Genomic DNA, 25,768 nt, shown 5'->3' with positions numbered 1-25,768 from the left:
TATAATCTTTTTTTAATTAATTTATTTTTTATTTTATGTATGAATGTTATGCCTGAATGTATGTAAGTATACCCATACATGCCTGTGCAGTGCCTGTGGAGGACAGAAGAGGGTGTTGGGTCCCCTCGAAGTGGAGTTATAGACGGTTGTTAGCTGCCATGTATGGTGCTGGGATTCAAATCCAAGTCCTCTGCAAGAGCAGTCAGTACTCTTAACCACTAAGCCATCCCTCCAATCTCAATTATGCTTTTAATATCACGGTGGTATGTGGCATTCAGGGTGCTGAGAGTCAGAGGTTGAGAGAGGAAGAAGAATCCGGATGGGGCACTGCAGCCTGGCTGTATTTTCTGGGTTTGTTTGTAGTAAATTCCTTGGCATGATATAAAGCACAAGATAGTCTCTACCCAATAATGATAACTAGATGTAGGAGTCCAGGATATCTTTATAAGGTAAACAAGAATTTACAGTGAGAAATTAAAATCCTTTACTTGAACTGGACACTGTCCTGGCAGTCCACAGAATAAGTGGTAAATCCATGTTGTTGAATCTGAAGAGTATTTTTAAAAAACTCTTCTCTGAACTTTTCTCAGAAGAAAAAAACATTTACAGGTTTTCAAAAATAGAAAGTGTTTCCTGTCTCTTCATAATAGAAAAGCTGACAATCAAAGAAAACTAACTACTGAAGACATTTGCTGTCTTCCTGACTTCAGAAGAAGCCTTAGGCAACTTAAATCACTTTTTGAAAATTTGGCTTCTTTGCATACAAAAATGAGGTAGTTAATTTACTGATTTAGCAGGTTTCTTTCAATAGTAAACTTTATACTTACAAAATTCTTTCCAGGACAATACATTAGGTTATATATTTAAAAATTAATTAGAGCTAGAGGTGTAATTCAGTGGAAAAGTGATTGCTAAGTGTGTGAGGCCCCGTGTTTCATCCCCATCACTGCAACAACAAAAATAAAATAATTTATTGAAATGAAACTTATACAGTGTAAAACTAACCATTTTAAAATGCACAGTTCTGTAGCCTTAGAACAGTCTTGTATACCCATTACTTCTATGTAATTCCAAAGCACTTCCATTGTCCTGAGAAAAACTCCACACAGCAAGAAATTTCCTCTCTTTTGCCATTTTCCCCCCAGCCCATGTCAACTATCAGTCTGCATTCTGTCTCTATAGATTCATGTGTTTGGGATATTCATGGGATATTTCATATAAATAGATTCATATATTATGTAAACCATTTTGTCTGGCTTCTGCTTGGCATAACATTTAGAAGTTTCGTCTATAGCACACATCTACATCGGAACATTCTGCTGTGTGTATATACTATATGTTGTTTGAGCATTCCATAACTGGAGCATTTTGGACTGTGACCACCTTTTGGAAATGTACCAGTACCTGTTTGATTGACTGTTTTCATTTCTTCTGAGTATACAGTAAGGAAAGGAATTGTAGGGTTCTGTGAAACTCCATTTTTAACTTTTTAGTTGACCTTGAGATTATTTCCCACAGCAGTAGCAGCATATTCCACTCCCACCCGCTGTGCTGCCGTTTCTCTACATCCTCATCCACACTGTGCTTTCTTTTCCATTTTGTAAATTTAATAGCTATCCTGGCTTATAGGACATATTTCATTATACTTTTGAACAGCAATTAGCTTAATTCCTTCAGAATCAAATTTCAGTAATAAAATAAGGTTATGGACAGTGTTACTATATCAGCATCAAAATTGCCTGAACAAAAAATATGATTCTTAAATTTAGTGAAGAGTAAACTGGAATGTGGAGGACACTTGTTCCCCCACACATCTTTTGGAGCTGTCTGTCTCCTGGAACTGTGCTCCCAAGTCAGGCCTCACTCACATTTTTATTCAAACTGGTTTCTCCAGCTTCATTGACGAAGTATCGGCTTGGATCCACCCTTACTTTAAAAGACTATCCATCCTTTTCATGCCTAGTTCTAGAATATCTCACTTACCCAAGGTCAGGTATCCTTTCCAATCTTCACTGTGTGCAATGGAGATGGGAGTGCTGTCTTTTCAGTGCTTTGATATATTAATTCTCAAGCAAACCCACATTCATTCATTATCTTTTTTGGTGGAGTACCAAATTGAGGCTCCCAGGAAACACCCTAGTCACAAGACACAAGGTTCACTGAGTCTGTCAAGGTTAATTAAAAGTCATTAGAGCAGATTGTGTTCATTTTAAAAGTTATCCCTACATTGAAGCTGGCAGAAGTTTCCAGAACTCATTCACTCTCATCACACTTACTCTTGTGGTTGACCAGTTTTAGATTAGTCATAAGTTCGTTATACCATGTGATAGAATGTGTGACTTGCAGGAGAGTCATAAGCTTCATTAAAGGGAGCCATAGAGACCTAAATTCCTTAAAGTGGCCAAATGGTCCTAAATTGGGAAGCTGGCCTCACTCAAACCTTATCAACTAGTCTCTCCCTGGACTGAGAGAAACTGTTTATGAAGCCAACCTATCTCCTTCAGTGTCATAAAATAACTTGCCTGCTCTGCCTGAGAAAATAATCTTAGGAAGGAGACCCTCAATCACCACAAGGATGGCAGACCCTGGCACTGAATTAACTCCTGCAAGCTGCAGCTGTGTCTGGTAGCTTTCTTGCAAAAACCTCAAGGTCTCTCCCCTGGGCTGCAGATGCCTTCTTCCTTGAAAAGGTTTTGGTCCTTTGCTGTGTTCTCTGAATACAGAGGACACTTTTCTTGCCTGTTTTAGGTCTGGCTCTGACTCTTCTAAACTTTAAACTCCTTCCTCTTCAGCTCTCCGAAATCTAACACCATGTGTAGAAAAGGAATTTCATTTTGTCAAGGATGGCCAGGTCTTTTGGCTGGTAGGGTCAGAAACACAGAAGAGAACTATCAGCAAGAACCACCATCAATAACACTTTTAAATAATGTGGCTTCTGCTTGTCATTAAGCCCAGGGGTTTCTGCATTCATAAAGGGGAAAGGCATAGTGGAAGATCCATATGAAATCACAAACTGCTTTCTAAGAACAAGAGCTAGTTCCATATTTTAAGGAGAGAATTTGCCATTTTGATGTGTTTTTCCTTTACCGAGTGATGCTATTTTGACTGTGCTGTGTTTATAGTCCCATATTTTTCCTCTGAGGATTGAAAATCACCTTCCACATACCTGAAATTTAAGCCCCTGAAAATTTTCCATTAACTATCCAAGGCAGAAATGTGTGTGTGGCCCTCAATGTCCTTGAAGAAAGCTTATGTTACAAACCTAATCAAACAAACTAGTCATTTCTAGCCTCTTCAGCCCTTCCTGGACATGATGTTGCTACAAGGAGATCATTCTGGAATAGATGCAGCTATCATAAATGAATGAAAGTATTTGAATAATTGATTCCCAGATGCAAGATGGATAATTTAATCAACTTGCAAGATGAAATGCTCAAAAATGGGAAGTGAACCAGAGATGTCAGATTTCACTCAAAACTGCCTTATTTGTTTACAATGCATAAATGATTCCAAGACAGTATTTCACAGAGAAAATGGTATGAATCCTACTTTGAAAAGTCAATTTAATGCAATTAGTCACATACGTTTTTTTTCAGACAGGGTATTCCTGAAACCCCAGCTGGCCTTGAACACACTACACAGTATTTCACAGAGAAAATGGTATGAATCCTACTTTGAAAAGTCAATTTAGTGCAATTAGTCACATACGTTTTTTTCAGACAGGGTATTCCTGAAACCCCAGCTGGCCTTGAACACACTATGTAAACCAAGCTGGCCTCTGTCTCAGAGAGATGTGCTTCCCTTCATCTCCGGATGCTGGGATTAGGATGTGTGTCACCACACCCAACTAGTGACACTTCTAAAATCTCCATGGGATCCAGTCTTTGGAATTCTCCTTTTAGTTCTGTGTAGGACGAACACTGCCCCTCTCTGGAATGCGTCGTGGTCTTGGTCATGCAAGAACTTTGGAATTCTCTTTAGTTCTGTAGAGGAAGCACACTGCCCCTCTCTGGAATGGGTCCTGGACCTGGTCATACAGGCCCCCTGCTGCCTCCCCACCCTCAGTGCCTTCTGTCCTCTCTTCATTCATTTACTGCCTACTTAACCTCTACTCATTTTTAGCTCAATTCTATTTGTTTTATGTTTTCTTAATTAAAAATTTTTGTTTATTTATATTTTATCTGTATGAGTGTTTTGCTTGCATATATGTAAGTGCATCATATGTGTACAATGCCTACTATTCACCATGTGGGTGCTGGGAACCAAACTCCAATCCTCAGGAGCAGCCGGTACTCTTAACTGCTGAGCCACCTCTCTAGTCCCTATGTTTTCCTTTTTTCTTTCTTTTTTTTTTTCGTCTTTTTGAGATAAATTTTCCCTGTAGCCACAGCTGGCTTGGAGCTCACATGTAGACCAGGCTGGCCTTGATCTCACAAAGATCCACCTGCCTCTGTCTCTTCAGTGCTGGGATTAAAGACACTGAATCTTTTTGAAAATGAATTTCTTAAGTTAGTGTACAACACAATGGATTTCATCACAACATCCTCATGCATACTGTCAGTAATCTTATTCCTTGTCCCTGCTCTTCCTCTTCCAGCTGGTTCCCTTTCTCCTACAGGTAACCCCCTTTTCTGCTACGCTGTCACATGAATTCTGTTTCCCTCTTTCCTCCCCTCTTGTGAACCCTTTCCAGTTTCATGACCTATAAGCACAAGCACACATATGTAAACACACATACACACATGTATAATTTTTATTAAATGGTTCTCTGACAGCTTCATGACCTATAAGCACAAACACATATATGTAAACACACATACACACATATATACATATATAATTTTTATTAAATGGTTCTCTGACAGCTTCATGACCTATAAGCACAAACACATATATGTAAACACACATACATATATATATATATATATAATTTTATTAAATGGTCCTCTGACAGCTTCATACAGCTTCATGACCTATAAGTACAAGCACACGCTTTTTGTTTTGCTTTAGTTTTTTCTTTGTGACCCACTGAGCTTAACCAGGTCTGTTCTCATGGGCATCGGTATGATATTATCCACTGGAGCATCACCAATTGTCACACCACAGAAGATCTTCATACAGCTATATATTCTGGTCACACTCATCACCCCCATCCCTTCCACCACCACAAGCACCTCTCTTCCTACCAAGTCCCCATCCCACTGTCGTAGCTTTTTGTTTTGCTTTAGTTTTTTCTTTGTGACCCACTGAGCTTAACCAGGGCTGTTCTCATGGGCATTGGTATGATATTATCCACTGGAGCATCACCAATTGTCACACCACAGAAGATAATGACTTCATCTCCACCAGCAGCCCTCAACTGCCATTCACTTCCCTGGGTGGGGCTAGCCCCTGTGAGTCCTTCTCCCGTCTGTGAGTGAATGTTTAGAGGCTCAGTCTTTTACAGACCCTAGGTAGGCAATTCTGACTGCTGTGAATTCATGAGTGCTGTGACCATGCCATGCCTGGAAGACAGCATTTCATGGCTCTCCTCCTCTTCGTCTTGCTCTTAAATTCTTTCTACGCTCTCTTTTGAGATGCTCCCTGAGCTTTGCAGTTTAAGTCTGAGCACTCAACAGTCACTTGTTCTCAGCACTTTGATCAACCACGAACTTGGATGAACAGCCATTTGCTGCAGACAGAAGCTTCTTGGATCAAGGCTGAGGGTAGCACTAGTCTATGAGTATAAACATGAATATTTAGGAGGCAGCTTGATAACATGTTCACTCCTAGCACCTATGACCACCCCAGGCATGGGCCTTTGACTACTTCCACAGTATTGAGCATGAAATCCTTCCTGTGAAGTGAGTCTCAGATCCACTCAGGAATCAGTTTGTTAACCCGAAAGTTATGTCATTATTGCATTAACAGGCACACCTTGTAATTTAAAATTTATTTAACCCATACTCTCTCCGTGTTAGAATGACAGGTGTGCACCACCATGCTGGGTTTATGTGGTCCTGGAGTTTGAACCCAAGGCTTCATGCATGCTACAAACACCAACTAAGTTATATCTCCGAGCCTAACGTTCCTTAAAACTGCTTCAGCACCACGATCTCTCCAGGGAGACATAACACCTATAATCCCCTGACTCAAGTCTGAGCTTTTGGCTATGTGATCCTGTACCCCATATAATTCTTTCTTTTGTAATCCTTACAGTGTGCCCTGATAGGTGTTTAATATTTGTCTTCCTCAATAGACTAGCTAAGTCAGACAAAATTTTGCCTTATCCATTTGCTGCATGCTGCTCTATCCAGCATACTGTGAGTACCCCTCAGTCATCGGTTCAGTTGACCTAGCTCTCCAAGGAATTAACTTAAATGTCTGCTTTCATACCCAGATAAGAGCAAGCACACACTGCGCTGTCCCATTCCTTTTCTTCTAGAAGGTTCTCTTTTAATATGCTTAGCTGCAACCTTGCCTTCCGGCTAAAATATGGCAGCCCCTTCCTCTACCACCAGAAATTCTTCTCCAGCCTGCTCTGTGCTGGAAGTGGTACACGCACAATTTCCTGGCTGCGCATGATGCCATACTGATGACAGTTCTTATTTTTTTAAAGCAATGCTTCTTTCCATGTGTCTGCTCCCAGCCAAGGCTGTTTGATGAGAATCTAATGTTAATTTGAAACATGTGGTACTCTCAGGCATCTCAAAAGCCTGCCATAGGAAAATTGGTCCTCACAGAAGGATTTTCTCATCCTTGCAGAGTCTAGCTTGTATTGCTATAGGAGAGAAGAGAACTGAGAAGACAGCCCATCCTGTGTGGTGCTGCCCCCCTCCTTCTTCTTCTTCTTCCGCCTCCTCTTTCCTCCTCCTCTTCCAAAAGAGTTCAAGAACTCTTGGTCCACTACAGCAGCCTCAGGGTGCCTGGATCACAGGTGTCCCATCATATGTTGTGGCTTTCACCCCCTCAGGACACTCCTGTGAAACTCAGGACTCCAATCTGTGGAAAGCCCAGCCCTTCAAGTTACTGAGCTTCTTGTGGAACCAGAGAGGATTGATGTTTTACAGCTGACAGGAAGAGGTGCAAAGGCACCACCACCAGGTGAGTCAGAGGGAGGGGACATTTCACAAATGCTCTTTCAGTGGGTGATTCTGGATTTTTTCTGATTTTTACCACTGAGCATGCCTGCCTCTAACTCCTTCACCAGAGATGGTGTGCTCTCTGGTGGAAAATGTGAAGCACACCAGTATGATGATCTGTTTAACTTCAAGTGAACCCTATAGTGACAACAGTGGTTGGTGACTTTTGTCTAAATTGTGAAAATGTACAAATACATTGTGATATGGTAACAAGTATCTGTACACTAATCCTTAAATGTAAGTCTAGTGTGTTAGGAATTCCTTTGTCTGCAAGCATGAATTTGTAGCAGTGCTCTCACATTTTGATGTACATGAGAATTATCAGGGAAATGTGGTCCCTAGCCTTACCGCCAGAGGTCCTAGTTCAGCAGGAATTGGATATGGCCATATGGCCAGGAATTTGCGTATTTCAAAGAGCCCAAATAAGGTTGACCTGTGTGACTTGGATTTTCATAAATGCTGGACTGACATTTAAGAGTGTAGGCTTAAACAAAGTCCAGATAGGAGCCAGTTGGTACAGCCCCTGCCAGGAAGTTCCTTACCCACTTACAGCCTCAGTCACACATCTGTAAAAAGGCAATCACACCAAATCCACAGGGTGGTTTTAAAAAAGGAGGCCCTAATATGAAGAGCTTGGTACAGAATTTGATCATCGCACATGCCCAGCAGGTTAAAGTTCTGACTGTTTATTCATCTTAATGAGCTACAGAGCTAGAGAAACCAAAGGACGCTTGGCCTTTTTGGACCAAACCGCCATTAAATCCTCGATCTCTGCACCACTTCCCACGATAAACAACTGCTGACCACACTTGGACCTTATAAAAGAATGATCACCTCCCTGCTGGGAAACTGCTGAAGCTGTGAAACGCCCTAGATAAAAAAGAGCTTCAACATCGAGACTCTAAGGACAGGGCAGTGTGTTTTTTTAAGCATCTTTGAATGCCCCAGGTTCAAGGGCAGAGGAGAAGTTGAAGTCAGTAACTGCATTTCTGAAATAACCTTGGTCTTCGCATCTAATGGCTAATAATATAAGCTATCTCCAGGTAGCTCTGAGAAACAGAGACAAAGTGTTGAAAACCCTTTGTGTGATGATTGACACGACTTGTCCTTAGAAAGTATTATGTTTCTTCCCTTCCTTTTGGTGTAAATATATCTACAGCTTTATTTTTGAGACAGATATTGATCAAAAGAAGGGAAAGATACGATTTGGGTGCATAGTAAAAATTTTGTATCCTAAAAAACTGTATTTTTTGTTTACTCCCAAGATAAAAGTGCCACTGCTATACAACTATAGTTTGTTGTGCTGGTCATTGTTGTAGTTATTAGGATTTAAAGCTGGGGTTGGACAATTACTTGATTTTTTCCCTTAGCAGCTTACATAGTATCCTCTATAACTGTGACAGCTAGTCTTTAGGGAGGAGGCTTCCTGGTCAGTTTCAGCTCCATTGCTCCAAGTCCGGTGTCCTAAGTATGTCCTGTCTTCAGCAACAGAGTAATCAACAACTATCTAATTGGACTTAAAGTTTTCTTAATGGGGGGAAAACACATGACTGGAGAGGTCATAGATCCTAGAGAAAACCCTACCTCTGTTATGTCCTTACTTACAAATGTAATTTCTTACTGTATGCTAAATACAGATCCTTATATTTACAGACAAGTATGCCATTCACCACTCATCAGAGAAGCTTCTTTTTGCAACAGATTGAGACTATTATGGAGTTCCACAACTAGTCATGTCACACACAGAGAATAGGTGACTGAGAGATTCCCAGCCTTAAGTGACACTTCTACAATGGAAGCTCTATACCTAAGGTTTACAGAACACAGTGGAACAGGGTGTAGAGATTACTAATGCATCTCTCAACTCTCACCAGTGAAGTTTCCTCATGCAACAGAGGGCAATGAACACAGAAGGCCACAGTTGGCCAAGGTGTAGAGAATAAGAGACTGCAGACAGTATGTCCCTGGATATGACTCCTATATTAAACCTCACCCACCCATGGCTCAGGGACCATTGCAGAAGACAGATTGTAGGAGCCAAAGTTGGCGCATGATCATAAGGAAACAGAATCTTCCAGGCCTCCAGGAACTTGCTCATATGAACTTACAACAATGGTGTTAGCATACACAAGACCCATGCAAACTCAATCAGACAAAAACTTGGTATAGAACTGGGGAAATGGGCAGCAGGCACCAACCGTAGTCAAAGAACTATTGGCAACTGATTATTGCTGGATGAGGGACAGTTGATCTTTTTAATGAAGAGACTCTAGATAGGCTGACTAGACTCCAGTGGATGAATTTGCACTGAGGGACGTCTGGGGACACAAACTTGACTCAATGGGCCTTAACATATATGACAGAATGCATGAAATTCTGGGGGGTACGGAGGGTGCGAATGAGGGAGGGGTGTAAAGATGATTAAGATATTTTGTATGAAATGCAAAAAAGTTAATAAAAATATACGTTGAAAAGGTATGTTTTTTAAAAGCAAAAACTCAAAAGTTATACCTTCTTAAACATACAAGGTATAATATAAAGTATGTACATTTTAAAAGTCACACCTTCTATATTAAAAGTCACACATGCATATTCTTGTATAAATGTGTGCACTTTAATACAAAAGACATGAATTTAATAAAATAAATTTCTGAATTTCAAATATATGTAAAATTGTTGATTTTACCAGTTGGGCTGCCAGTTTATATAGTCACTCAGAAAGTTGTGAAGTCACTCTAGATTTTTCTATTGACTTTTGACTTTTTTTGGTGTTTTTGAGACAGGGTCTCCCTGTAACCCCAGCTGGCCTGGAACTCACAGAGATCAGCCTGCCTCTGCCTCCCGAGTGCTCTATTGACATTTTTAATGTAGTATATGTAGTATATAAATCTCCTGTGTGTTCTCAAATTCTTCCTGTTTGCAATATTTAAGTGAAGCTGTTGAAGTACTTTTGCCCATTGCCTAGGAACCTGTCATCTTGATTGTGTTGCATTCTTCTTCAACCACGAGAGGGAGCCAACCTGTAACGGGTGAGGTCCACCTAGGAGAAGTGACCCCAGTTGATAGGCCAGGCTAGACATTACCGGTAGCATATGTCAGATTTATTTTTTAAAAAACATGAGCAACGAGTCAGAGCTTTAGCTAGGAATGGCTTGGAAAGGTACTGAAGGCACTGATCCACAAAACATTCACAGTTGTGTGCTAGAGACAGAGAGCAGGAAGGTGACTTAGAAACATTTGCGGTGGACAATGGAGGGGCCAGCTTCATCGTACTCCTGTTTGCTGATCCACATCTGCTGGAAGGTAGACAGAGAGGCCAGGATGGAGCCGCCAATCCAGACAGAGTACTTGCGCTCCGGCGGGGCAATTATCTGTTGGTAATAAAGAGCGTTAGTGTCAGGGGGAAGTGCCTCATGTCAGCATTTCCTGGAAAGCCAGGACACTCTTCCCACTAGGATGATGGGTTATTGAAGAGCCTGTGGGTCTTGACATGTCTTAGTGAGCACATTAATTTTTCTGGTTTCATTCATGCTATCTATGCTAAACCATTCCTAATTCCCTTATTTCATCATTCGGCAAAAATGAAGTGGCCTGGATCATGAGCCGCTCTTGCGTAAGAGCCCTGACAAAGCCTCTGATACCAGGCATGTGCCTCGGAGCTCAGTACGCAGGTGCTTTCTGTGGAAACAAGCACTGGGGTGTGCAGAGATGTTTGAATTGTGCTAGAGTTAATTGTGCAAATGTCCCTGATTAACTTGGCTGCTACCTTCTGAAATCCCACCCACCTGCACGGTCTGCCATGGAGGCCTGAGTCTCCCCCTCTTAGGATGAATATTCCTCTGAGTTGACTGGACTAATTTGGAGCATAAGGCCTGAAGTGGAGGGCATGCTCACATTTCTTCAGCAAATGAGTGGTTTAGGTGCAGAGTGTGGAGCATCGGGCCAGGGTCCGATCCACCACAGTAACTAAAAAGCTACTTAGAGCTGAGCAACAGCCAGTTCTACTCCAGCCTTAGTTTCTGGTAGCAATGAACACTCTAGTCAACAAAGTGTTTCTGAAGTGCCAATAAAGGCTTTACTTTCTGTTTAGCCTCAAGTGCTGGTTCAACATCCATTTTTTCCTCAATGAGAAGAACTGGCAATAACTAAACTCTCACTATGTGTCAGTTCTGTGCTAAGCATTTTACACATATCAGCTTATTTAGTTCCCATAGTCACTTTGAAGAGTAAGTAGTTAATGCATCTTGTGTCCCATGCAAGGAGAAAGGCTGAAGGAAGTTATCAGTAGCTGTGACAAGTATCAGTATCAGTGTCAGGTCCAGTTTCAAAGCAGGGCCTTCACAGGAGTTTTGTTTTATTTTGACTGTGGGTTTTTTTTGGGGGGGGGCGGGGGTAGATAACTGTAAATTTCTAGAATGTTGCAAATACAGTACAGGGAGTTCCCAAACATTTCCCTCATCCAAGTTCCTTCCCTGAATGTGTAATCCTGGTGTCCCAGGTTCTAATGGCTTTCTGTATTATCTTACCATACTGGGCCCCAAAGTTTCACAATCATTGCCATTTAAGAAGTAAAGTTTGGAGAACTGAGAATTTCCTAACTCTTACTACATACAGCCTGTCTGTAGGTTTCAACTGGGTTTCCTGTGAAGCACACTCACAGCTAATTGCATCCCCTCCCTCCAGTGTGGGGAGTGAGAGGGGTATGAGCTGGTCAGTCACGCATCCAAGGCCCTCCAGAAAGCAGTTGCTCCCAGCTCATTCTGCAGTCTCACAGGGCAGGATTTCATGTAGGGTGTGTGTGTTTACATCTATCTCACTTTCACACACCCTTTGCAAACAACAGAGAACTTTCTTGGCTGCCTTGCATGCTTGTGACCAAGTGTTCCTTCTCTCGTTTCTTGTGACATGAGTCAGAAGATCTTAGTGTGGACTTCTGATGATTTCAGAGAGTGGTGACGAGAAGTCACCAGCCACAGGTAGCCATGGGAGTGATCTCCATTTAATCTCCGAGTTCCCTTACTTGGGACCCCAAATGTATATAATACAGGGACCCTGAGTGCTAGGAATCCCAGGTAGCCCAGAGACTGAGGCAAGTCATGTTAGAGCCATTTTGTGTGTTTGGGTGTCAGCATTGAAAGGTGTGTCAGAGAAGACAGAGCTGAGGAAAGAACATTCATTTTCCTACTGCGGTGCAGTCATATTTAGCAGTAGAGTAATGCAAGTTGCTATAACTGGAGGGTTTGAACTGCTGCAGCAATGTCTGGCTCAGCTGTACTTTTTTAAATGTTCTACGTGTGAGATGCACTGTTTCTGTGATGATAAGAAACAAAATGTTCTGAAGAGATAAGGGCTCTGGGGAGTCTGTTAGTCTTGACAGCAGCTGCTGAAAGTAGCTGATGGGTGAAGATAAGTATGGATCAAATTTTACGTAAAGTATTACAGATTCTCTTGGGAACCAACTGACTTATGTATAAAGTATGAGATGTGACTTTTTACAGACTGCTTGGCCCTGGAAGCCATGAGGACGTATGACCTCAAAGAGTTCTTCACATGTAGTGCTGACACACTGGTGGTACAACCATTGGGCCTGTCCACTGAACAGTACCTTGATCTTCATGGTGCTGGGTGCGAGGGCTGTAATTTCCTTCTGCATCCTGTCAGCAATTCCTGGATACATGGTGGTGCCCCCTGAGAGGACGTTGTTAGCATAGAGGTCCTTCCTGATGTCAATGTCACACTTCATGATGCTGTTATAGGTGGTTTCATGGATGCCAGCTGACTCCATGCCTGGAAAAGAGACACAATCCGTAGTGCTTAGGTGTTGGGAAAACTCAGGTTGAACATGGAAGATGAGGCTGGAGGAACTAGATTATACTAGGTGGGACTGGCAGGCCTAATAATCTAGGAACTACCATCCTAAAGTCCAAAGAGACTTGTTAGATTCATGCCCTATGTCTAATGAGGAGCTTGACTGCAGTAGTTTCCAGGTGAGGTGACCACATGCTAGCACCAATTCTTCTATAGACCCTGCTGTGTATGGTTCAAATAAGGGGCAAGGCTATCAGACTGCTTGTAAAGGGCAGGGCCAGGGTCACAGCCATTGCTCAGAACACTCCATGGCTCTGAATCTCTCCATGACAGCTGTCTCCTACAGCCAAGATCAAATAGCAGAATCATCAGAAAGCTGTTTCACCTCTTTCTCCTCTGTAGACAAGGGCTCTTCTTACTTTTTCAATCCTGATAAACATTTTTTGGCCTGAATTTCTTGTTGCAGACTTTTTATAATAAATCTCTAGTTCGTACCTTATCGTTTTCAGTACTGTGATCTAGTTAGACTAATAATAACACCACCTCACTGTTAATGCTGACAATATCTAATTGCTGCATGCTTGTTCTGCCTGGATCCTGGCCTCACGGCACTGCACACCTCATGCAATCCTTCCAGCCATCTTACTTTAGATGTACTATTACAGTCTTTGTTTTATCCAGGAGGAAGCTGAGGCTTGGGGAGGTTAAGTGATGTTCTCAAGATCATGAAAATAGAGCAACGTCTCAAACCAGACCCCGAACCCCTAGACCCCTTCTTTATTCCAATTTCCACATACGCTAGAAAACATGCCATACTTATCTTTGTGAGCCTGGCTTATTTCACTTAACCTAATGATCCCCAGTTCTACCCACTTTCCTAATAATGATATAATCTTGCTCTTTTTGAAAGCTGAATAAAACTCCACTGTGGTACATACCACATTGCCTTTACCATTCATCCATCAATGGGCACCTAGGCTGACTTCATAACTTAGTAATACACACATGCATGATATCTCTGAGGTATACTGACTGGTTCCTTTGGGTCTAGACCCACAAGAAGTATGCTGAAATGCACACAGGGCAGCCTTCCAGAGTCAAGGGGATCACAGGGGAGATGCCCTCTACACCCTCACTCCTTGGTTTTTCTCATCCCTCACTATTCCCAATTTCGCAGCACACCTGTTGTTTTACCCAACCGTTCCTTGGCTCCACTGTATCCCAAACATAGATAATGTTTAGTTTTTACATTATGGAGCTGGAGAGAAGGCTCAGTGGTTAAGAGCACTGATGGTTCTTGCAGAAGACCTGAGTTCAAATCTCAGCACCCACATGACAGCTAACAACTGTCTGTGACTCCAGTTCCAGGGGATCTGACAGCCTCTTCTGTTCTTTGTAGTCACTGCACGACATAGGTGCACTTACCTACATGCAGGAAATACACGCATATACATTAAATATAAATAATAAATAAAACAAAAAAATTACATTATACATCAATAATGCTTTTTGATTAACTACAAAATATGAGACTTTGCCTAGGAGGTCAACTCCTTGCCTGGCTTCCTGCCTTCTAATTTTGAAAATGTGGTACTTTCCCGTCCCTGGTTTACAAATGGTTTTGGTCTTAAAGCCTTGATTTTCTATTTGCAAATGGGGAATTGCAGCCAAGGCCTGGCTGAGAATAGGGTGACTTCCCTCTCCATTGCCTACCAATGAAAGATGGCTGGAAGAGGGTCTCTGGGCAGCGGAAGCGTTCATTCCCAATGGTGATCACCTGCCCATCAGGCAGCTCGTAGCTCTTCTCCAGGGATGAGGAGGAGGCAGCAGTGGCCATCTCATTTTCAAAATCCAGAGCTACATAGCAGAGCTTCTCCTTGATGTCACGGACAATCTCACGCTCAGCTGTCAAGCAGATACAAACATCATGGCACACATTAGGGTTTATGTAGAGGCTAAAACCCCACTCTCCTGCCTAATCAGCTCCTCAGGGGCCCCAGAGTTTTCAGAAAGCCTCAAATATTCATGTTGCCTTGACCAAGTAGATGTCAGCTCAGTTTTTGACACTTATCATTTATTATTGCTTTTCAGAAAGAAGCAGGTGCTCATTCAAGACAGCCCCAGTCCCAAAGCCTCCAGTAGCACATGTGGGAGGGGATATGAAAGAAGTGGGTGCCTGCCATTCAGACTCCTGTGCTTTGAGCTTCTAAGGTACTGGCTACACCTGGGCCCTGCTAGCCTTTTGGTGGTATTTTGGGGGAATAAGAATGGAATTAATTCAGTATCATATCAGAAAAAAAGGCTGTAACATTTGTCTGGGCTGAAACATGGAGCCTAGAATTAGCTTCAAGCATATCCAGAAACCTAAAATTTAGAAAATTGCTGATTTGTGAGGATTGTTCAGGCAATTAGAGCCATGGGAACTGAGGGAGCACTGGTAGTTCTAAGTGTCCTAACACTTGTTAAGGGAGAGGGAATGCCACCAGCTTTGATGAAGACACATGAACATTACTGCTTGTTATTACTCTGTGTTAATAATAGCTAACAATTATTGAATGTTACTCTATGCTGAGTGTTCAACAGCATTATAGATTTTCATACTCACAATAATCATGGGAAGTAGAATCTATGATTATGATCATCTTACAGATAAAGTGACTATAGCTTAGCAGTGTTGGTTAACATGTCCAAAGTCACACAGCTAGTAGGTGACAATTGGGACTCAGGTCCTATTTAGATGTCTCCAAAGATTGCCAATCATCACCCTTTTTCTATCCTCACACTTCCTTTTCTCTTTGTGAATGCAGTGATTAAAAAATATCCAAGAAGGGATGGGGCTGGGACTGGGGTTCAGTGGTAGAGTGCTTGTCCATCTAGCATATGCAAGGTCCTGGATTGGATCTCTAGCACCATAAACACAAGTATATTCACTCCAAGTTGCTCACAACATTAATGTCTAAGAAATCACATAGAAAGAAAAGCTGTTCTTTGCTCTATGCATTGGAGTCAGGTCTTGCTGTAGGCAAATCTCTATCCCATCATTTCTATTTGTTCATTATTTTAAAATTTTAGTTATTTTTATTAGTGTGTGTGTGTGTGTGTGTGTATGTATGTGTTTATGAGAGAAGACACACATGTAGAAGTCAGAAGGCAACTTTTAGGAGTCAGTTTTCTCCTTCCACTCTGGGTTCTGGAGATCAAACTTAGATGATCAGGCTTGCACAGCAAGCACTTTTGCACACCGAGCCATCTCGCTGGCCCCATCACCTCATTTAATGGTGACAGTAGTCCTTCCTGTAACTTATAGTGAGCACCATGCTGTCCTCCACCCACTTCCTTCGGCCTCCTCTGTGTCTTACCAGTAGTCACAAAGGAGTAGCCACGCTCAGTCAGGATCTTCATGAGGTAGTCGGTGAGATCTCTGCCAGCCAAGTCCAGACGCATGATGGCATGGGGCAGAGCATAGCCCTCATATATGGGTACATTGTGTGTTACACCATCTCCTGAGTCCAGCACAATACCTGGGGGACAATTGAGTAGATACAAATCACCATGGCAGCTAGTGCATAGTTATTTGCTAGTTTTGTAGAAGGGAGTACTTTGGGGAGGAGCAATTCCTTAGCTTCTTATATGGAAAGAAGAAAGAATGCATTTGATAGGAGAGGTGAGGTGAGACAGGGCTTGGAGAAGAGCAGGAAGAGGGAAACCATTAAGAAAAAAAAAAAAGCCCTGCTAGAGATAAGAGGTACACGGCTGATTCTCAAAAGGCAAGAAGATCTTTTAGGGCTGGGATCATCCTTGTCAATTCTAACTCGCCTGCAATTGATCACAACCCACATGTTTATAGCCATCATATCTCACATTTGTGGTGTATTCAGTTGGTTAAGGTTCTTTTCATCTGGCTACCTACCAGTTGTACGTCCAGAGGCATACAGGGACAGCACAGCCTGAATAGCCACATACATGGCTGGGACATTGAAGGTCTCAAACATAATCTGTAAAGAAAGAGCTAAGTGAATGGTGTTACAAATATCAGTGTTACAAATAACATTTAGGAACACACCACATTGCTAGATTCAGACTGGTCCTTGGCATAGGAGACCAAGGGAAAGGAGGCCAAGCGGCCCTGGCCACATAAAAAGAACAAAGATGGCAATAGAAAAGCCATCACATTGATGACCTTATGGGAGGGAAAGGGAGACAGCAATGTGTACTGCACACAGGACCTGGCAGAGTAAAGAGCAACTAGCTGTTGGCCCTGGTCGTGGCCCTGACTTGAATAGGAAAGTATTCACTACAGTGGGAATCAACTAGCATACATTTTTCCCCCTGATCTCTTAAATGTAAATAGAAGAGATTTAGACTAAGTGAGTTCTCAGGGGGACAATGTAAAAATTATTAACTATATCAAAGACAAAAGAAAAAGAAAAGACACCATTCAAGTAGCAGAAATAAATAAACCTACCTAATGCACAGACTGGTTGGGAATAACCCTGGTTGTGTGATCTGTCTTGGGTTCAATTTAATCTGTTCCACATTTTATGCAATTTTGAGTCAATGTTAGCTCTGGAATTAGATCGCTCTGGGTGTGGTAGGAGGGCTCTGGTCCTGGCAGACAGGACCTACATTCTGGAATAAATGGCCACATACAAATGCCAATGCACTAACTCACACAACCCAGGGAAAAGATTAAAACCAGGGCCCTTTAGGTCACTCATGTATCAAAGGATGTCTGTCCCCAGGCTTTCATTTTTTGTAATACCCTACCTACTCTATGAACCAGAATTAATATCTGATTTTTTTCTAGAGAGTCATAATTCTCAATCATTTCTCTCCCTTCAAGACTAATGATTTACTAGAAACAGCACTTTTTGTGAGGTAGAATGATTCCCAGAGCAGCCGGTGTGCTGGTATAAGCATCAAATGCTCTTCCAAAGAAGAGGCCTTGCAGTGTGTACATTTGTGATTCTTCAGAGAGAAAAGACCATGGGCCAACTCCAGGCACCGCATTTCCTAACTATGTGACTTTAAGAAAATCATTTAGTGCATCTGAGCCTTAATTTCTTCATTTAAATAATCAAGATAATAATAGTTCCTATTGCAGATGATTGGGAATTAAAAAGTGCACCTAAAATGTTCCTCAGTGCTTGACCAGGGCGTGTGTGGAACTGACATTAGATGTTATTATTTAATAGCTCACCCAAACTAGAACTTTCTGTTCTGGATTGCCTCTGACTGCATGGTCTTGAGCTTCACACAGACAGTAATAACTGTAATTGCCATGACTTGTTGGATCAGGTACATTTATGCTAGCATTGTTTTTGCATCATTAGTCTACACGCCAATTCTTTGAAAAACTATAACAGTTCTATTCCCAACAAACAAAGAAACGGAGGCTCTCTGAAATTACATGGGCTTTTTACTAATAATTCTCAGATCCAGTTTTCCAACCTAAACGTATCTGACTCCAGAACCCAAATTCCTACTACAGGTATACTGCTTTTGAAATGACTTGGAGAAGTGTCTAAAGCTAAATATGTCCCTGTCTCAATTAAAACTTTTAACTTTCCTCTTGGAGGCAAAATGCGTTTTGCAGTAAGGATGTGAGCACCATAAAGATTTCTCTGCCCTTTGGTATCCTTGAGCTCTTGGAAAGGAATCCGTCTGTTGGCGACTGCTAGTTAAAGCCTTCTCGCCACTGTCTTGTATAGTTTTATTCTAATCAGACTTGTTCATAATCCAATGGAATTGGATGGTAGAGCAAACATTTACCTGGGTCATTTTCTCCCGATTGGCCTTGGGGTTGAGGGGAGCCTCCGTGAGCAGGGTCGGATGCTCTTCAGGGGCAACGCGAAGCTCATTGTAGAAGGAGTGGTGCCAGATCTAGAGAGGAAAGGAAAGAGAGACACAGTGATGAGCTGTTGTGGGGAGCTGCGGATCCTGAAAACAGAGCCGAACCGGCAGAACAAAACCAAGATCAGATGAAATCAAGTCCTCAACTGCTCAGTGTGGAGACTGAAGCTCAGAAAATGCAAACGCTAAACGCAAGGATTCCTATCCAATGTGTGACTGAGAAAAAAACCTGAACCCAAGTCTGTGAGGTGGGATGGTGTGGTCAAGGGCACAGACTCTGCAGTCAGACATGGCTTCAAACCTCGGCTGAACCACCTCCTGGTTGCACAAACTTAGCAAGTTCTTAGTTCTTTCTTTTTTAAATTTTTATTTATTTATTTTTATTTTATGTGTATGAGTGTTATGCCTTAATGTGTGTAAGTGCACCCATGTTGTGCAATGTCCACAGAGGACAGAAGCAGGTACTGTATCCCCTGGAACTGGAATTATAGGTTGGCCGCCATGTGGGTGACAGGATTCTGGTCCTCTGCAAGAAAAGCCAGTGCTCTTAACTGCTGAGCCATCTCTCCAGCCCAATTCTTTTCAGCTCTAGTCTCACCATTGGTAAAATAGAGAAGAAAATAATTAGTATGTACCTCATTGGTTCCTTATGTGAATTAAATAAAATAACCCTTGGGTAACTAGTCAACCCAGTGCTTGTCCAGAATAAATGTTATCATTAGTTTATTCATGGGAAAATGATTTAGGTTAATAAATAAAAGGACACATGAATGAATAAATGAAACTGACCTGAACACCCATTGCCATGTTGAATGCTTCTAGAGAGAAACTGTTCTTTACAGTGTGTGTGTGTGTGTGTGTGTGTGTGTGTGTCTAAGAGCAGAGCAGACTCTGCTTCCCTCTGCATTTTTGCTCACTAGAGCTGAGAAAAGCAACTTCTACTGACATGCCTTCGGGGCAGACATTGGCCTTCAGACATTTCCAAAGCTATCCACCCCTGTCTGTGTGCAGTGTTTATATAAATGTACTGTGGATAAAGTACACAGAACTTTAAGCTACAGCTTTGTAGCTGAGCACCCTCTTTAATTCCTAGATATCAAAGAGAACACACTATCATAAAGAAAGGCTAAAAGAATTAATTTTTAAAAGAATTACAGCACTAGAAATATATTTACCCAGAACTAAAACAAAATTAAACAAGAATGGCTGATGATGATTTACAAATTAACAAAGGCAAATCAATTGTAAAGGCTTTGTCTTGCTTCAGATTGCTTGTTTCTGAGTTTGTAGTTTCTAGGAAGGAAAGGAGACATCAAAAAGTTCTGCTCCTTTGACAAAGAAAAGTGAGGTAGGTGCTGAGCAGTTGCTAGCTTACTCATAAACAGTAAGGATCTATGGATAATTACTCCTTAATACTGTCGCCTTTTTTACTAACTAGATAATTAATTGAATAAACACACTCTTTAAATTGAAACAAAACAAAACAAAACAAAAAAGCATATTCCTCAAGAAATCCAGTCACTCATATGTTATACACTGTAGTTACCCTGAAACAGGCTTTAAAACCCCACCAGTTCTCCCACACTCCCTTCCTCCCTCACTCTCCTTCTCCTTGTCTCTACAATATACTTTGAATTTAAATGTTAGAAGTGCAGGGTTTTTTTTTTTCCCATTCCAATAATCTCGCTCTAGGAACATCCATGCTGCAATGCTGTTGGTTCCATGGAGAGACTACCAAAGAACACTTTTCCCATGGTGACAATTTCATCCCCATAGTGCAAACCTGAGGCCCACAGGCCAGCCAGAGCTATGGATGAGCAGCTCTTGTAGAGATACAGAAGCTTAAGCATTGTTATCAATAAATTCTAGCAACACTACATGTGTGTGGTTTTTAAAACTCTGTGTGTGTGTGTGTGTGTGTGTGTGTGTGTGTGTGTGTGTGTTTTGCTGAAAATTGAGAGGTTTTCCATAAAAGGTCAGATGTAGAAAACTGAGAGGTTTTATATAAAAGGTCAGATGTTGCAGTTTTAATAATTTTGATACATCAAAAATTATATCATTTTATCATCATTCCTTCAGTGTTATCTCAGGTCACTGGTGTTTCTAAAATGACTAATAGCTAACTCTATAGTCCTTGGATTGAAGTCTTCTTTCCATTATCTCTTTTATAATGGTCTACAAAAAAAGGTCTTACTCAATATAATATAGAAAACATTTTTTTAAAATTCATTAAAATTGTCAGGTATAAAAATAGAAAAAAGAACATAAATTTTCAGTTATGATTGCATTTCAGCATGCTAGAGGGCATTCAAGGATGTTCCAAATCCACAGTGGTACCCTCTTCTTTTCAACTGTGAGAAGAAAAACTGTTCATGGTGAATCTATAAAAATCAACCAAGAATGGGCTGGCTAAGCCTCCCCCCAGAGCTTCAGCTCCTCCTTGGCTCAGTTGCACTGGTCGAGTGGGCAGTCACTCAGTCCCTGATGAGAGGCAGAGTGAGGCCATGATGTCCTTGTGATGCTTATCCTCAGATGTAACAGGAAATCAGGTCCCACACTAGCAAAGGGCTTCTCTCATCTACAAGAACTATGTCCCTCCAGTTACTTTATAACCACCAACAGTCAAGGGGTTCATTTTCAAGAGAAATATATCAAGGCTTTTAAAGTGAGTAATAATCCAAATTAAATATTAACAAATAAAAGTGAAATGGAGTGACGAGAGCCAGCTGTTTTCTACTGCAGTCACGTGCTGTTCTGAACCAGGGACATAGACTTATGTGTCCTGAAGATTCAATCTGCACAAAGTTCTCAGTACCTTTTCCATGTCATCCCAGTTGGTGATGATGCCGTGCTCTATTGGGTACTTCAAGGTCAGGATTCCTCTTTTGCTCTGTGCTTCGTCTCCCACATAGCTGTCTTTTTGTCCCATTCCCACCATCACTCCCTAGGAAGGTTCAACATATCACATTGATTATTTATTCGACAGCTAACAGGTATAAAGTTGACTTCACTGCTAATACTTTCTTTCACCTAAGACCAAGCTGTACAAGGCTGGGTGATCTGGGCTTTTGTTTTCATTTCTTTCCAAAAAGTAGCAATGATATACATCAAGACAACCCACAACTCTCTCTGCTGCTGCTGCTGGTGTGAACAAGGATAATGATACCATAGCTATATCTAGATAAAAGGCACACACACACACACACACACACACACACACACACACACACACACATATATATATATGGGACAGGCTTTCCCTTATTTATAACTGCCAAATAATCTGTCTGCTTGATATGTGAAATTACCATTTACTCCTAGGTATCAATCATCACCAGTGTGAGTGTGTGTGAGTGTGTGTGTGTATATGTGTGTGTGTGTGCTTATGTGTGTGCCTTGTACATGTTAGGTGCATTCTCTATACTGGGTTATATCCCAGAACATCACAGATATATTTTTAACAGGGTTAGGTAAATTCTGGGCAGAAAGCAACAATCTGTGGAGATACATGGATACAGAAGAATCTAACCTATAGTCCTGTTCTCTCTCTGTTCAATGAGAATCTGGCTTACCTGATGTCTGGGACGTCCCACAATGGATGGGAAAACAGCCCTGGGAGCATCATCACCAGCAAAGCCGGCCTTACAGAGCCCAGAGCCATTGTCACACACCAGGGCAGTGCTGTCCTCTTCTTCACACATAGCTGGAGCAGCTTCCCTGGGTTCTACAGAAACAGGGGAGAAGCAGCCCTTGCTGTAACAGACAGCCCCAGCATTTACCTGCCCACTCCCAACCACAGACTGAGGTCTCTGTTTTTTTAGCTGGAGGCTCTTCCCAAATCTCAGCTAACACATTCTTTGTCTTGAACCACTTTCACTATGCAGTAAAGCCTTTGATAAACTGAAACTCTGACTTCTAAGTTAACACCACTGGTCCTCAGCACAGTGGGTGTCATGTCTCTTATGGCACTTTAAAGTCAGACTGAGGAAGAATGAACAAACTGTAGGGCAGAGATGGGCACTCCAAGCTATGAGACAAGATTTCCCCAGGGACAAGGAGATTAGTGCTAAAGAACTATCTATATATTTTTTCTGTCTATAATAAACCACACTCACATTTTTTTCTAAATATAAAGTGGTTTTCTCTCTCTCTCTCTCTCTCTCTCTCTCTCTCTCTCTCTCTCTCTCTCTCTCTCCACAGAAGGTTGATTTTGAGAGTTGAGCAGCATGTAAAAATTTGGAAATGTTAAAATTCCAGTTTAATGTAATGTTTAAGAGGAAAATCCTTTAGGAGCTTTTACACTTAGAGAAACATTAAAAACAAAGCAAGACCCACAATCCTAGCACTTGAGAGGCTGAGGCAGAGGATCATGAGTTTGAAGCCAGCCTCAGCTACATAACAAGAGCTATCTTTAAAAAATTAAATTGAAATTTTCTAAGAAGGTACTTAAAATTATAATTTTTCTTCACTATTAAGCTAAAAAAATCCAACAATAAGCTAGCATAATAGACTAAGGGGTCAGAGAAAGTAACAATATGATCCCATTAAAATGCATTTTATACAAAAAGTTACTTATTCTTATCAAGGTAATGACTAGGGATTTTTTAAAGTGGTAAGTTCTGGTTTTGCAGGTGTTTGTCAGTTTCATCCCTGAGCTCTGCATTTTTTAAACAATTTTTAATTGATTTTTTTGTGCTTTTCAGACAATATAGTTTGCTGTCATTTAGATTCACTCTCCCCTCCACACTCCCCTCCACTGCCCCCACCCAACTTAATGAACTCTCATATATATAATATGGCCTATAGAGTATGATTTGAATCCCTGAATGTCCTTCAGTGTAGATCCATACTTGATAAATTGAGCATGTCTCTTTTGGTTTTAAAACAAAATTATAAGTAGCCAACATTTAAGCTTGGCTTTTTAACAAAACTTAGAAGCTTGAAGCAGAAGTATTGATTTACAAGTTTTGGAAATTCATAAGCCTCCAGTAAAATGACTCTGTCATCTAAGTCTCTCATTTTTACAAATGAGAAAGTCCAGGGAAGTGATTTGTATACACTAGGCTACATTCCACACTGAACATCAAGGCTGAAAACAGGACATTTAGAATGCTCTCTGAAAATGTGAAAGGTTAACCCGAATAGCTTTTTTGTTGGGCAGGCATGGTTTATACTTGTGTTTGATTATATTCAGAAAAAGTAAGCTAATCCACAGTATCAGTAAAAATGCAGGAAAAAAAACCTCTCAAAATTCAGTAAAAATGTAGTTATATTTCACCAAAAAAAAATGTCCCGGGAACTTCTTTTAGTAAACTCTAAAAGGAAGAGAAGAGTCTGTGTATTCCCAGAGGGAGCTGGCTCTGTGGTTTACAGCTTCTTATCTAACCTGAATGAGCAGCTTAGTTTGGAGCAAAGCATTTCCTAATTAGGTAAAACATACTGGCTCCAGTGTTTGTTTTTGGAACTGCACCCGGGTCAGGGAGTTTGCTGCAGTGAAGTAGACTGCATCTCCTGCCAAAAATGAGTTGTTAGCGGGAGGGGTGGTTAGGGGAGGAGGAAAGGACGGTATGGTTCTCAGCTTGTGGGTCTTGAAACGCAAACCATATTTAGTCATGAAGCACAAAATGGGAGGAAAATCTCAGCATGAAAACTCCAGTCCCTGCAGAAGCTGCCAAGCCCCGAGTTACGTCCATTCAGCCTGAGGTAGCAAGGCTAGCTCCACAATGACTCTGGCCTCACTGGGCTGAGGGGAGCTAGAGGCTGGGAGAAATGCAAGCCAGACCTCCCCTGGCTGAGTTGTCAGATGCAAGCTCCACTCCTTCTTTCCTTTGCACAAAGTCTAGAAGTTGGTTTTCTACTGTGAATGACCAATGACGCAGGTCCTAACAAGTGAAGACACAGGTACGCTCAAGAGACACATAATTCCAACATAGGACGTTAGCTGTTAGAGCCAAGAAGACCCAGAAGCAATATACACATCCAGTAAAAATCATCATATACACATTCAGTCTAAATCAAAGACCAGACAACTGTCCCCACTAATTTCTGACATCCACTCCCAGTCACTTCAGCTGCACTAAAAATACTGTCTGATGACGTCTCCACACTAAATAAAAACCATAAGCAAATTCCGAAGTTCCCAGTGCCCAAATAGAAATAAATGAATAATTTGCCATATACAGCTAGACTTCACCCCACAACAGGCTGCTGGATCTGGGCTGCTGGCTTAGTATAAACAGATTTTTACAGACAACATGCATGAACAGAATTTCATTCCATCTCCCTTTCCACCTTCTACATCAAATCGAGCTGCATTTTAGCCTTGTTTTCAATGTTAAATCATAAGAACTAAAAGCTACAATTATTTTAATAGTAGAAATCTTTATTCAAAAATTAAAGAATGCACAAGCCATCCAAATCCCCACAGGCAATGTCTGGTTATATTGGGTAATAAAAGAGCCTCTGGAATCTCTAAGTCACATCCCTGGGTTGGTGCCACTTACCCTGATGGTGCCTGGCTGGGCTTCTCTACTCTGGGTGGGTGGTATCCAGGGAAGCTGAACAGTGAAGGGTTATATAGCCCCTTGGTCTGCTCCCCTCCCACTTGCTTCCCAAACAAGGAGCAAAGACAGGCTGGAGCTAGCTGTTCAGTCTAACACAGCCATATAGGGACCTCAGCACAAAACTCTCTAATCTGGGTGGCCAGAGGCCTGGGTCTCTTCCACTGCATTCCTCTGCTCTGCTCATGAAACAGGAGGCAGCTCAGCTGCCTATGGGAGATAAACATCTAGAGCTTTCAGGACAACTGTTGAAATGCCCAGAGACACTGGGTTAACGTCATGAGGCAGATGCAGGCATGGTTTGTACATTCCTCAGAAGATGCCAGCCTGCAGTCAAGCTGGCCTTTTAGGCCATTTCCTAGGGAACTGAGAGCAGAAAGGGCCTGCCTCTGACTAGCTTAGAGTTTTAAACAATGCTCTTACAAA

The 25,768-nt window shown here is 41.6% G+C and overlaps 1 protein-coding gene across 1 annotated transcript; it reads right to left on the bottom strand.

Annotated features, from left to right (window-relative positions):
• Positions 1-10,200: 10,200 nt before the first annotated feature.
• On the bottom strand, positions 10,201-25,439 carry Acta2 (actin alpha 2, smooth muscle). The gene is made up of 9 exons (XM_008837842.3): positions 25,286-25,439; positions 22,355-22,506; positions 21,598-21,726; positions 18,702-18,812; positions 16,840-16,924; positions 16,289-16,450; positions 14,643-14,834; positions 12,727-12,908; positions 10,201-10,492 (listed from the first exon to the last, which is right to left on the bottom strand). The coding sequence occupies exons 2-9, from the start codon at positions 22,481-22,483 to the stop codon at positions 10,349-10,351; spliced, it is 1,134 nt and encodes a 377-aa protein (XP_008836064.1). The 5' UTR covers positions 22,484-22,506; positions 25,286-25,439; the 3' UTR covers positions 10,201-10,348.
• Positions 25,440-25,768: the final 329 nt, after the last annotated feature.

The sequence above is a fragment of the Nannospalax galili genome, unplaced genomic scaffold, assembly GCF_000622305.1.
Source record: "Nannospalax galili isolate Female #2095 unplaced genomic scaffold, S.galili_v1.0 scaffold498, whole genome shotgun sequence".
NCBI classification, from domain to species: domain Eukaryota; kingdom Metazoa; phylum Chordata; class Mammalia; order Rodentia; family Spalacidae; genus Nannospalax; species Nannospalax galili.
The sequence above is the reverse complement of the archived record's forward strand: the minus strand, read 5'-3'. Positions and strand labels throughout refer to the sequence as shown.

Bases quoted from the DNA above. Each gene is read 5' to 3' on its own strand.
- Acta2 (XM_008837842.3), bottom strand. From the start codon at position 22,483: ATGTGTGAAGAAGAGGACAGCACTGCCCTGGTGTGTGACAATGGCTCT. The intron at 18,813-21,597 runs GTACTGAGAACT...TTTCCTCTCTAG, and splicing joins ACTGGGATGACATGGAAAAG to ATCTGGCACCACTCCTTCTA. The intron at 12,909-14,642 runs GTAGGCAATGGA...TCTCTTTTCCAG, and splicing joins CTTCCAGCCATCTTTCATTG to GCATGGAGTCAGCTGGCATC.